Genomic DNA, 14,586 nt, shown 5'->3' on the forward strand with positions numbered 1-14,586 from the left:
GGTTCGGCCACAACTGGAGTATTGTGTCCAATTCTGGGCACCGCATTTTAGGAAGGATGTGAACGCCTTACAGACAGTTCAGAAAAGGTTTACCAGAATGATTCCAGGGATGAGGGACTTCAGTTATGTGGAGAGACTGGAGAAGCTGGGGTTGTTCTCCTTAGAACAGAGAAGGTTAAGAGGAGATTTGATAGAAGTGTTCAAAATCATGAAGGGTTTAGATAAAGTAAATGAAGAGAAATTGTTCCCATTGGTGGAAGGGTCGAGAACCAGAGGACACAGATTTAAGGTGATTGGCAAAAGAACCAAAGACGACATGAGGAAAAACTTTTTTACACAGCGAGTAGTTATGACCTGGAATGCGCTGCCTGAAAGGGCGGTGGAAGCAGATTCAATCGTGGCTTTCAAAAAGGAATTGGATAAATATTTGAAAGGAAAAACTTTGCAGGACTAAGGGGAAAGAGCAGAATGGGACCAACTGGATTGCTCTTACAGAGAGCTGTCACAGGCTCGATGGGCCGAATGGCCTCCTTCTTTGCTGTAAGATTTTATGATTCATTGCTCTAATAAAATCTCATTGCTCCCTCAGTAAACCTCATTGCTCTCTAAATAAATATCATTGCTCTCTAACCCAAACATTATTGCTCCCAGACCCAAACATTATTGCTCCCTAACAAAATCATTATTGCTCTCTAATTAAATCTCATCACTCGCTAACTAAATATCACGGCTCCATAACTAAACCTCATTGCTCCCTAACCCAAACATTATTGCTCTCGAACACAAACCTCACTGCAGGCTGGTCCCAGGCCCTGATAGAGAGCAGAGGCATTGGGCTGGTCCCAGGCCCTGATAGGGAGATGGGAGATCGGGCTGGTCCCAGGCCCTGATAGGGAGATGGGAGATCGGGCTGGTCCCAGGCCCTGATAGAGAGCTGGGAGATCGGGCTGGTCCCAGGCCCTGATAGAGAGATGGGAGATCGGGCTGGTCCCAGGCCCTGATAGGGAGATGGGAGATCAGGCTGGTCCCAGGCCCTGATAGAGAGATGGGAGATCGGGCTGGTCCCAGGCCCTGATAGGGAGATGGGAGATCGGGCTGGTCCCAGGCCCTGATAGGGAGCTGGGACAGGCAAGTGGTATTATAACTGTGTCTGGTCCCATGAATAAATGGGAGAGATGGGCGGAGCTATAGGAGCTGACTCCTTTTCATTCTGTTCCCGTTAACTTGCTCAAGTTGTCTCCTGTTCTTTGTAATTCACGAGAAACCCTGGATTGATACATCAGTGACACTGATTACATCCCACTGAATCACAGCGGGCACAGAATAAATCTTACACATCTAAATTTAATACTGCAGGTTGTGAGAGGTCACTAAAACAACAGCTAAGGCTGAAGGAAAGGGGGATCCCTGATTGGAGGAGTTACTGACTCCGATGGGGGGAGTTACTGACTCCGATGGGGGGAGTTACTGACTCCGATGGGGGGGAGTTACTGACTCCGATGGGGGGAGTTACTGACTCCGATGGGGGGGAGTTACTGACTCCGATGGGGGGGAGTTACTGACTCCGATGGGGGGAGTTACTGACTCCGATGGGGGGGAGTTACTGACTCCGATGGGGGGAGTTACTGACTCCGATGGGGGGGAGTTACTGACTCCGATGGGGGGAGTTACTGACTCCGATGGGGGGAGTTACTGACTCAGATGGGGGGAGTTACTGACTCCGATGGGGGGAGTTACTGACTCCGATGGGGGGAGTTACTGACTCCGATGGGGGGAGTTACTGACTCCGATGGGGGGATTTACTGACTCCGATGGTACACAGAGGCCTGACAGGGAGATGTTGCTGGTTCTGGCAGTGGGATGGAGTCTGCTGGAAGGGTTTACCCACCTTATGGAGTGAGGCAAACACGAATATGTTGTTTCCATTAAAGGAATAACTGAACTGAACTGTATTATAAAATCAGTCAGAGTGTGGGTGAAATGAGATCGACAATGGGTAAATTAACTGCAGCGAGTTGGGTTTAAGTAATTGACTCACTAGCTGGGCACAAAGTGTCAGAAAGCATTTTCTTCCTGTTAGCTGCATGAAGGGTTTAGATAAAATAAATAAAGAGAAACTGTTCCCATTGGCGGAAGGGTCGAGAACCAGAGGACACAGATTTAAGGTGATTGGCAAAAGAACCAAAAGCGATTTGAGGAAACATGTTTTTACGCAGCGAGTGGTTATGATCGGGAATGCGCTGCCTGAAAGGGTGGTGGAAGCAAATTCAATCATGACTTTCAAAAAGGAATTTGATAAATATTTGAAGAGAAAAAAATTGCAGGGCTACGGGGTAAGAGTGGGAGAATGGGACTAACTGGAATGCTCTTACAAAGAGCCAGCACGGGCTAGATGGACTGAATGGCCTCCTTCTGTGCTGTAACCATTCTATGATTTTATGAGTTCCCTGTGTCCTTGTCACCTTTAGACAGAGCCTCACTGATAGAGAGAGCATGAAGCCTGAGGACAGGAGCAGGAGAGACGGGCTGGAGTGGGCTTGGCCCTGAGGTACTCACGTTGCTGGAGAGTCGGTAAGGGGGCGTGGACTGGTAGATCTGGTTGGTGTGGGTGTAGGGATTGGGACAGGGCATTGTCGCCTGCCTCTTTCCTCGGCCTGCTGACCGAGTGGACATCATGCACTGATTACTGAGCTGGTGACTGTCTGAGCTGGAGAACGGGTAGCAGGAGTCGGACACCACCCTAGAATGAGAAAAACAGAAAGGGATGAGGCCGGAGCCTTTAAACAAGGAGTCCTGATCAAGAAAAATATCCAACACTACACATCTACTGCAACTAAATTACTGACACGCCCCAGGTCACTGCATCTCTGTCAAGGGTTAATTATATTAATGGTTAGTTAATTAATTAATTAGTCACAATGAGGTCATTACTCTTGTTCCTGGAAGTTTGGATACTATTCCAATCCACTCTGAGCTACATTATGTCAGGATTTGTTTAAGTTTGAGGTGATGGTACTCGGTCACACCATGCAACACACTGGTGAGACTCGTTCCCCATATTGTCTTCTCAAATCAAGAGTTTATGGCCTGCAAGAGGTGATTAGTGGCCATTTACACCTCTATGAATGTCAGCCGTGGCTCAGTGGTAGAATTCTCTCCTCTGAGTCTGAAAGTCATGGGTTCAAGTCCCACTTCAGAGACTTGCACATAATCCAGTCTGATACTCCCAGTGCAGTACTGAGGGGGTGCTGCACTATTGGAGGTGCCGTCTTTTGGATGAGCTGTTAATCTGAGGCTCTGTCCAGCTGCTCAGGTGGACATAATAGATCCCACAGCACTATTCGAAGAACAGCAATGAGTTCTGATGTCCTGGCCAATATTTATCCCTTGAACAATGACACAAAAAACATTCTGGTAAGTTAGTTCGTTGCTATTTGTGGGATCTTGCTGTGCGCAAATTGGCCACCGCGTTTGCCCACAAAATAACAGTGACTACACTTCAAAAGTACTTCATTGGCTGTGAAGTGTTTGTGACATCCTGAGGATGTGAAAGGTGCTATATAAATGCAAGTTCTCCTTTCTTTAGAACAACAACAACTTACATTTATACAGTGCCTTTAATGTAGAAAAACATCCTGATGTGCTTCACAGAGGCAAAGAAAACTGCTCACCCAGCCAAAGAGGGAGATATCATGAAGTGTGAGCAAAGGTTGTAGAGGTAGGTTTTAAAGGGAGTCTTAAAGCTTGAGTGAGGTGGAGAGGGGAAGAGGTTTAGGGAGGGAATTCCAGAGCGTAGAGCCTTGGCGGCTGAAGGCACGGCTGCCAACGGTGGAGCGAAGGGAGGGGGTGATGGACAAGAGGCCAAGTGAGAGGAACGGAGAGTTCGGAGAGTGGGGTGGGAGGGGGGAGGGAGGTTGTTGTAGGGCTGTAAGAGGTTACAGAGATAGGGAGGGGCGCGGTTATAGAGGGATTTAAATACAAGGATGAGAATTTTAAAATTAAGGCCATGGGGGGACCAATGTAGGTCAAAAAGACAGGGACCATGGGTGAGCGGGACTTGGTGTGGGATAGGATACGGGCAGAATGTTGGATGAGCTGAAGTTTACGGAGGGTGGGGAATGGAAGGTCGGCCAGGAGAGTATTAGAATAGTCGAGTCTAAAGGTAACAAAGGCCTGGATGAGGGTTTCAGCAGCAGATGAGCTGAGGCAGGGGCAGAGACGGGTGATGTTACGGAGGTGGAAGTAGGCGGTCTGGGCGATGGAACGGATATGGGGTCAGAGGCTCACCTCAGGGTCAAATCGGATGACGAGGTCGTGAATGGTCTGGTTCAGCCTCAGACAGTGGCCAGGGAGAAGGGTGGAGTCGGTGGGTAAGGAACGGAGTTTGTGGCGGGGACCGAAGTCAATGGCTTCGGTCTTCCCAATATTTAACTGGAGGAAATTGCAGCACATCCGAGACTGGATATCAGACAAGCAGCCTGACAACACAGAGGCAGTGGAGGGGTTGACAGAGGTGGTGGATAGAGCTGGGTGTCATCAGTGTATATCTGGAACCTGACCCCATGGCTGCGGATGATGTCACCAAGGGGCAACTTGTAGCTGAGGAATGAGAAAGGGCCAAGGATGGGTCTCAGGGGTAACGGTGCAGTGGGCAGGAAGAGAAGCCATTGCTGGAGATGCTCAAGCTACAATTGGACAAGTGAGAGTGGAAGCGAGTGAGGACAGTCTCACTGAGCTGGTCAATGGAGGAGAGGTGTCGGACGACGATGGTGGAGTCACTCATTTCAAAGACTACAGAGAGAGGAGGAGATCGCGGAGGCGAAGGAAACCTTATTCTGGCTCAGTGTATCAATGCACTGCCCCTGTGGTGCTGTCGTAAAGGGATATCCAGATGGTCTATGTTAAGCGAGCTGACCTCAGTCAGAGGACTGGCGATTGGTCTCAGTGTCCTTGGCCTGGAGAGAGGAGAGACTGTCGGTATCCTATCGATACTCAGTCCAAGCGCTCACAGGAAGACTGGCCGCCTGGCTGAGGGCTGCTGACATCATGTGTGCAGTAACAGTCAGCAACCTCGAGGAGAAACTGGAACCTCCCACTCAACACAGTTGGAACAGCAACGGGAGATGCCCAGGAAAAGATAAGCTGTTTGCCATCCTGGATGGAGGAATGTTACAGGGAACAGAGGACTGGCTCCAGGCCAGCCTACTCATCTGTGGAGGTGGCTCAGTGGGTAGCACGCTGGCCTCTGAGTCAGATGGTTGCGGGTTCGTAGTCCCACTCCAAGGTCTTGAGCCCATAATCCAGCCTGACACTCCAGTGCAGAACTAAGGGAGTGCCTAGAGAGGTGCCGTCTTTCGGATGAGATGTTAAACCGAGGCCCCGTCTGCCCTCTCAGGTGTAAGTAAAATATCCCATGACACTATTTAAAGAAGAGCAGGGGAGTTCTCCTCGGTGTCCTGGCCAATATTTATCCCTCAACCAACATCACTAAAACAGATGATCTGGTCATTATCACATTGCTGTTTGTGGGATCTTGCTGTGCGCAGATTGGTGGCTGTGATTTCTACATTACAACAGTGACTACACTTCAAAAGTGTTTCATTGGCCGTAAAGCACTTTGGGACATCCTGAGGTTGTGAAAAGCACTGTATAAATGCAAGGCTTTCCTTCTAATAAAGACTGACAGCACCCCTAAAACAGTGACCAACCCTCGGTTTAGACCTGTGATGAGGACGGCTGGCTAATGGTGACTGAATAAGTTCAATCCTGTTTTCATAAGATGGGATTTTTAAGCAGCGTTTTATGGATCACATTCTGCAGTTCCGTCTGGTTTTCTGTAAAAACCAAAACCCAAAGGTTGTGTCCATAAATACATGAAAACAAGCAGATCCACTGAGAGTGCAGTGGGACACCTGCTGCAGTACCTGATGCTGCAGGTCAACCCAAGATTTGTACTGCAGGGAAATAACTGAAGCACGTGAAAACATGGCCTTTACACCAATGGGTAACCAAAGAGGAGATCAGTCGGCCCAGTGAGAGGCCGGGTAACGGGCTGGGGCTGATTGCCTGAGTGTGCTGTCTGCTGATCCCCAGTGTGGACTGCACCAGTCTCCGGTCTGGGCTCTGGGGTCCCCCGTCTGGGCTCTGGGGTCTCCGGTCTGGGCTGCGGGATCTCCGGTCTGGGCTCTGGGGTCCCCGGTCTGGGCTGCGGGGACTCCGTGTGGGCTGCGGGGACTCTGGCATGGGCTGTAGGAACTCCGGTCTGGGCTCCGGGGGACTCCGATCTGGGCTCCGGGGGACTCCGGTCTGGGCTGCGGGGACTCCGATCTGGGCTCCGGGGGACTCCAGTCTGGGCTCCGGGGGTCTCCGGTCTGGGCTGCGGGGACTCCGGTCTGGGCTCCGGGGGACTCCGGTCTGGGCTGCGGGGACTCCGGTCTGGGCTGCGGGGACTCCGGTCTGGGCTCCGGGGGACTCCGGTCTGGGCTGCGGGGACTCCGGTCTGGGCTGCGGGGACTCCGGTCTGGGCTGCGGGGTCTCCGGTCTGGGCTGCGGGGTCTCCGGTCTGGGCTCCGGGGGTCTCCGGTCTGGGCTGCGGGGACTCCGATCTGGGCTCCGGGGGTCTCCGGTCTGGGCTGCGGGGACTCCGGTCTGGGCTGCGGGGGTCTCCGGTCTGGGCTGCGGGGTCTCCGGTCTGGGCTGCGGGGACTCCGGTCTGGGCTGCGGGGTCTCCGGTCTGGGCTGCGGGGACTCCGGTCTGGGCTCCGGGGGTCTCCGGTCTGGGCTGCGGGGACTCCGGTCTGGGCTGCGGGGACTCCGGTCTGGGCTGCGGGGTCTCCGGTCTGGGCTGCGGGGTCTCCGGTCTGGGCTGCGGGGTCTCCGGTCTGGGCTGCGGGGACTCCGGTCTGGGCTCCGGGGGTCTCCGGTCTGGGCTGCGGGGACTCCGGTCTGGGCTGCGGGGACTCCGGTCAGGGCTCCGGGGGTCTCCGGTCTGGGCTGCGGGGACTCCGGTCTGGGCTGCGGGGACTCCGGTCTGGGCTGCGGGGACTCCGGTCTGGGCTGCGGTGACTCCGGTCTGGGCTCCGGGGGTCTCCGGTCTGGGCTCCGGGGTCTCCGGTCTGGGCTGTGGGGACTCCGGTCTGGGCTCCGGGGGTCTCCGGTCTGGGCTCCGGGGGTCTCCGGTCTGGGCTCCGGGGGTCTCCGGTCTGGGCTCCGGGGGACTCCGGTCTGGGCTCCGGGGGTCTCCGGTCTGGGCTGTGGGGACTCCGGTCTGGGCTCAGGTTCCCCTGCTGCCTGCCCAGCGAGGGAGAATGAGAGGTAATGGGTTAAATGTATAAAACTGGGCAACTGAGAACTGAGGCGTTAGTTTGAAAGTCAAGGACACCAGCGTGCCCACGTGTCAGTGAAACTATGCAAGTCAGAGATTCAATTCGTCCTTTTGTACCTGGGTTTGACAGAAACATTTTTTGGTTTACAAATTCACTGACGAAATATTTATAACTAAAAGGCTAATGAGATAAATTAGGCATTTAACCAAAAGGAGAAATTGAGACAGAGACAGAGAGAGAGAGACAGAGAGACAAAGAGAGACAGTGAGAGAGAGAGAAAGAGACAGACAGAGAGAGAGAGAGAGAGAGCGAGAGAGAGAGAAAGAGAGAGCGAGAGAGAGAGAAAGAGAGAGAGAGAGAGCGAGAGAGAGAGAAAGAGAGAGAGAGAGAGCGATCTGTGCAGATCACAGGATGCAGTCAGCATGTTTCTAGTGATATTGTCGACTGCCCACACACACTGATCCCCCGGTGACCCCGACACTCAGCTGCTGGCCACTGACCCCAGGCAGGCTTTTAAATTCACAATCGCTTGGCAGCTGCAATGATCTGATACTCAGAGCGAGGGGGAAGGAAAGAGCGGGGCTGGTTTCCCTTCAAGTATCTGAAGCAGAGTCAGCAATCCTGTACAGGAGGAGAGAGCGCCAGACTGGAATCCTGTGTGGAGTGTCACTCCACAACTTTAACACACAACACTTGACCGTTCAGTGCCCACCACAGCCTTAAATAAAGATCCCCCATCACCCAAAAGGTGAGAAAATTCCCCTCAGAGAGGGAAAAAAAACTGCGCAGGAAACGGCAGCCTGAGCGGATATTACAGGGTTAAAAAAATCACAGCCCCACTCCCGGGTCGGAGCCTCGCCAGCGGGAGTGCACGTCCAGAAATTGCGGACACTCTGCATCATGTCCCTGATCTGCCTGCTCAGCTGCTGAGTCTCTGTGCTGAGAGCATTCATGATAGTTACTAGTAGCTCGATATCAGCCGTGGCTCAGTGGGAGCACTCTTGTCTCTGAGGCCCAAAGGTCGTGGGTTCAAGTCCCACTCCATGGGACTTAAGCCCATAATCCAGGCTGACACTCAGTGCAGTACTGAGGGAGTGTTGCACTGTCGGAGGTGACTGCCTTGAGGATGAGATGTTAAACCAAGGCCCACATTTGCCCTCTCAGGCGAACATAAAAGATATGATTTCAAAAAAGAGCAGGGGAGTTCTCCCTGGTGTCCTGGCCAATATTTATCTCAAAAACCAACATCCCGTAAACAGATTATCTGGTTAGTTCACTCATTGCTATTTGTGAGAGCTTGCTGAGTGCAAATTGGCTGCCATGTTTCCAACATTACAACAGTGCCAACACTTCAAAAGTACTTCATTGGCTGTAAAGCGCTTTGGAACATCATGAGGTTGTGAAAGGCGCTATATAAATGCAAGTCTTTCTTCGCTTTTCAATAGTCTGGTGGTTAAGGCACTGGATGAGGCAAGATAGACAGAGGTCCTCAGTTCAACCGCCACCATGGCAGGTGGGCTGGCACCAAAAGAGCTGCTGGATTGGCATAAAAATCCAACTGGTTCACCAATGGGAAGGGAAGCTGCCGTCAATGGCTGGCCCGGGCCCACACATGACTCCCATCCCACACTCTCTGGATGATCCCGAAAACCTTCACGGAAACTGGGGATCAATAGCAGCTTGTCAGGTTCCCAGAACAAGCAGAAAAGCCCAGTATGCACCTGGTGCCAGCTGATTACAGACCCTGAGAGGCAGCAATTGGTGCTCCACTGTTAGTAGCACAGCCTGGTACATCTGATCTAGTTTAAACACCCAGGCGTGTTGGCTGTGGTCCTGGTGACAGACAATCCCTGGTCCAATGCACATTACGGCGCCACCTCAGACGGTACATACCCTCGACGCCTCAGATACCACCAGGCACCGTCGATACGCCCACCGTTACAGCCTCGCTGGTTCCGTGTGTTGCACGAGATCAAATTCTGTGGCGATAAAGCTGCTGTCATGTGGCCCATGGATTGGATGGAGATCCTGTCGGATGCCACAGCTAGGGACAAAGAAAGAGCCATCAGAGAGACCTCACCCGACTGTCGTCCACCTGTAACACTCCGATATAACCCACACCCCTCACTGAAACACTCCGATATACCCCACACCCCTCACTGTAACACTCTGATATAACCCACACCCCTCACTGTCACTCTCTGATATAACCCACACCCCTCACTGAAACACTCCGATATAACCCACACCCCTCACTGAAACACTCCGATATAACCCACACCCCTCACTGTAACACTCCGATATAACCCACACCCCTCACTGTAACACTCTGATATACCCCACACCCCTCACTGTAACACTCCGATATAACCCACACCCCTCACTGTAACTCTCTGATACAACCCACACCCCTCACTGTAACACTCTGATATACCCCACACCCCTCACTGTAACACTCTGATATACCCCACACCCCTCACTGTAACACTCTGATATACCCCACATCCCTCACTGTAACACTCTGATATACCCCACACCCCTCACTGAAACACTCCGATATAACCCACACCCCTCACTGAAACACTCTGATATATCCCACACCCCTCACTGTAACTCTCTGATATAACCCACACCCCTCACTGTAACACTCTGATATATCCCACACCCCTCACTGTAACTCTCTGATATAACCCACACCCCTCACTGTAACACTCTGATATACCCCACACCCCTCACTGTAACACTGATATAACCCACACCCCTCACTGAAACACTCCGATATACCCCACACCCCTCACTGTAACTCTCTGATATAACCCACACCCCTCACTGAAACACTCTGATATATCCCACACCCCTCACTGTAACTCTCTGATATAACCCACACCCCTCACTGTAACACTCTGATATACCCCACACCCCTCACTGAAACACTCCGATATACCCCACACCCCTCACTGTAACTCTCTGATATACCCCACACCCCTCACTGTAACACTCTGATATACCCCACACCCCTCACTGTAACACTCTGATATACCCCACACCCCTCACTGTAACACTCTGATATACCCCACACCCCTCACTGTAACTCTCTGATATACCCCACACCCATCACTGTAACACTCTGATATACCCCACACCCCTCACTGTAACTCTCTGATACAACCCACACCCCTCACTGTAACTCTCTGATATACCCCACACCCCTCACTGTAACACTCTGATATACCCCACACCCCTCACTGTAACACTCTGATATACCCCACACCCCTCACTGTAACACTCTGATATACCCCACACCCCTCACTGTAACACTCCGATATACCCCACACCCCTCACTGTAACACTCCGATATATCCCACACCCCTCACTGTAACACTCTGATATACCCCACACCCCTCACTGTAACACTCTCTGATATACCCCACACCCCTCACTGTAACACTCTCTGATATACCTCACTGTAACTCTCTGATACAACCCACATCCCTCACTGTAACACTCTGATATACCCCACACCCCTCACTGTAACACTCTGATATACCCCACACCCCTCACTGTAACACTCTGATATACCCCACACCCCTCACTGTAACTCTCTGATACAACCCACACCCCTCACTGTAACTCTCTGATATACCCCACACCCCTCACTGTAACACTCTGATATACCCCACACCCCTCACTGTAACACTCTGATATACCCCACACCCCTCACTGTAACACTCTGATATACCCCACACCCCTCACTGTAACACTCTGATATATCCCACACCCCTCACTGTAACACTCCGATATACCCCACACCCCTCACTGTAACACTCCGATATATCCCACACCCCTCACTGTAACACTCTGATATACCCCACACCCCTCACTGTAACACTCTCTGATATACCTCACTGTAACTCTCTGATACAACCCACATCCCTCACTGTAATACTCCGATATACCCCACACCCCTCACTGTAACACTCTGATATACCCCACACCCCTCACTGTAACACTCTGATATACCCCACACCCCTCACTGTAATACTCCGATATACCCCACACCCCTCACTGTAACACTCTGATATACCCCACACCCCTCACTATAAAACACATTCTAACACACCCCAGAGCTCTTACTAGAACATTCTGATATCATAGAATCATAGAAAAGTTACAGCAAGGAAGGAGGCCATTCGGCCCATCGAGTCCGCGCCGGCTCTATGCAAGAGCAATCCAGCTCGTCCCACTCCCCCGCCCTATCCCCATAGCCCTGCAAATTTTTTCCTTTCAAGTACCTATCCAGTTTCCTTTTGTAGGCCATGATTGAATCTGCCTCCACCACCCCCTCGGGCAGTACATTCCAGATCATAACCACTCACTGTGTAAAAAAAGTTTTTCCTCATGTCACCTTTGGTTCCTTTGCCAATCACCTTAAATCTGTGTCCTCTGGTTCTTGACCCTTCCACCAATGGGAACAGTTTCTCTCTATCTACTCTGTCTGGACCCTTCATGATTTTGAAGACCTCGATCAAATCTCCTCTCAACTGTCTCTGTTCCAAGGAGAACAACCCCAGCTTCTCCAGTCTATCCACGTAACTAAAGCCCCTCATCCCTGGATTCATTCTAGTAAATCTCTTCTGCACCCTCTCTAAGGCTGTCACATCTTTCCTAAAGTGCGGTGCCCAGAACTGGACACAATACTCCAGTTGTGACCAAACCAGTATTTTATAATGGTTCATTATGACTTCCTTGCTTTTGTACTCTATGCCTCTATTTATAAAGCCCAGGATCCTGCGTGCTTTTTTAACCACTTTCTCAACCTGCCCTGCCACTTTCAACGATTTGTGCACATATACCCCCAGATCTCTCTGTTCCTGTACCCCTTTTAGAGTTGTGCCCTCTAGTTTATATTGTCTCTCCTCATTCTTCCTACCGAAATGTATCACTTCACATTTTTCTGCATTAAATTTCATCTGCCACGTGTCCGCCCATTCCACCAGCCTGTCTATATCCTCTTGTAGTCTATCACTATCCCCCTCACTGTTTATTACCCTTCCAAGTTTTGTGTCATCTGCAAATTTTGAAATTGTGCCCTCAACACCCAAGTCCAAGTCATTAATATATATCAAGAAAAGCAGTGGTCCCAGCACTGACCCCTGGGGAACACCACTGAATACCTCCCTCCAGTCTGAAAAACAACCATTCACCACTACTCTCTGTTTCCTGTCACTTAGCCAATTTTGTATCCATGTTGCTACTGCCCCCTTTATTCCATGGGCCGCAATCTTGATGATAAGCCTACCATGCGGCACTTTATCAAACGCCTTTTGAAAGTCCATGTACACCACATCAACTGCATTGCCCTCATCAACCCTCTCTGTTAGCTCATCAAAAAACTATATCAGGTTAGTTAAACACGATTTGCCTTTAACAAATCCATGCTGGCTTTCCCTGATCAATCCACACTCGTCCAAGTGACTGTTAATTCTGTCCCAGATTATCGTTTCTAAAAGTTTCCCCACCACCGAGGTTAAACTGACCGGCCTGTAGTTGCTGGGTTTATCCTTACACCCTTTTTTGAACAAGGGTGTAATATCTGCAATTCTCCAGTCCTCTGGCACCACCCCAGTATCTACGGATGTCTGGAAGATTATGGCCAGGAGCTCCGTAATTTCCACCCTTACTTCCCTCAGCAATCTAGGATGCATCCCATCCGGACCGGGTGACTTATCTTCTTTAAGTACAGCCAGCCTTTCTAGTACCTCCTCTTTATCAATTTTCAGCTCATCCAGTATCTCAGCTATATCTTCCTTTACTGAGACTCTGGCAGCATCTTCTTCCTTGGTAAAGACAGATGCAAAGTACTCATTTAGTACCTCGGCCATCCCCTCTGCCTCCATGAGTAGATCTCCTTTATGGTCCCTAATTGGCCCCACCCCTCCTCTTACTACTGCCTGAAGAAGACTTCTGGATTCCCTTTTATATTGTCTGCCAGTCGATTCTCATACTCTCTCTTTGCCCCTCTTATTTCCTTTTTCACTTCCCCTCTGAACTTCCTATATTCTGCCTGGTTCTCACTTGTGTTATCATCCTGATATCTGTCATACGCCCCTTTTTTCAATTTCATCTTACTCACTATCTATTTTGTCATCCAGGGAGCTCTGGCTTTAGTTGCCCTCCCTTTCTCCATTGTGGGAATGTACCTAGACTGAACCCGAACCATCTCCTCTTTAAAGGCCACTCACTGTTCAATTACAGTTTTGCCTGCCAATCTTTGATTCCAATTTACCCGGGCCAGATCTGATCTCATCCCACTGAAATTGGCCCTCCTCCAATTGAGTATATTTACTTAGAGTGGTGCATGTCCTTTTCCATAGCTATTCTAAACCTTATGATACTATGATCGCTGCTCCCTAAATGCTCCTCCACTGACACTTGCTCCACTTGGCCCGTCTCATTCCCCAGAACCAAGTCCAGCAATGCCTCCTTCCTCGTTGGGCCAGAAACATACTGGTTAAAAAACTTATCCTGAACACATTTCAAAAATTCCTCCCCCTCTTTGCCCCTTATATTATTGTTATCCCAGTCTATATTAGGATAGTTGAAATCCCCTGTTATCATTACTCTATGGCTTTTGCACCTCTCTGTAATTTCCTGCAAATTTGTTCCTCTATCTCCTTCCCACTAACTGGTGGCCTATAGAATATACCCAGTGGTGTAATGGCACCTCTATTGTTCCTTAACTCTAACCAAATAGATTATGTCTTTGACCTCTCCAGGACATCCTCTCTCTCCAGCACTGCAATATTCTCCTTAATCAATACTGCCACCACCCCCCTCCCCCTCCTTTCTTTCCTTCCCTATCTTTCCTGAACACCTTGTATCCAGGAATATTTAGTACCCAATCCTGCCCTTTTTTGAGCCAGGTCTCCGTTATCACCACAACATCTTATTCCCATGTGGCTATTTGCACCTGCAGCTCACCGACCTTGTTTACCACGCCTCGTGCGTTCACCACATGCACCGCAAACCCGTCTTAGACTTTCTTGCACTCTCACTTAGTCTCGTACCACCTAATACTGTTATATCCCATGCTGATATGACCCACACCCCTCGCTGTAACTCTCCGATATACCCCACAATCCTCACTGTAACACTCTGATATACCCCACACTCCTCACTGTAACTCTCCGATATACCCCACAACCCTCACTGTAACTCTCCGACATAACCCACACCCCTCACTGTAACACTCTGATATACC

At 50.5% G+C, this 14,586-nt stretch overlaps 1 protein-coding gene across 1 annotated transcript in view; it reads right to left on the minus strand.

The window, feature by feature from the left end:
• Nucleotides 1–14,586, minus strand: part of tinagl1 (tubulointerstitial nephritis antigen-like 1) — a 130,339-nt gene that overhangs the window by 32,545 nt on the left and 83,208 nt on the right. Inside the window, exons 7-8 of the mRNA XM_068006380.1 lie at nucleotides 9,219–9,369; nucleotides 2,557–2,740 (exon numbers count right to left, since the gene is read on the minus strand). Coding sequence (XP_067862481.1) covers nucleotides 2,557–2,740; nucleotides 9,219–9,369 — 335 coding nt within the window. The remainder of the gene's footprint in view (nucleotides 1–2,556; nucleotides 2,741–9,218; nucleotides 9,370–14,586) is intronic.

This window comes from Heptranchias perlo, chromosome 26 (genome assembly GCF_035084215.1).
Source record: "Heptranchias perlo isolate sHepPer1 chromosome 26, sHepPer1.hap1, whole genome shotgun sequence".
Classification (NCBI taxonomy): Eukaryota; Metazoa; Chordata; class Chondrichthyes; order Hexanchiformes; family Hexanchidae; genus Heptranchias; species Heptranchias perlo.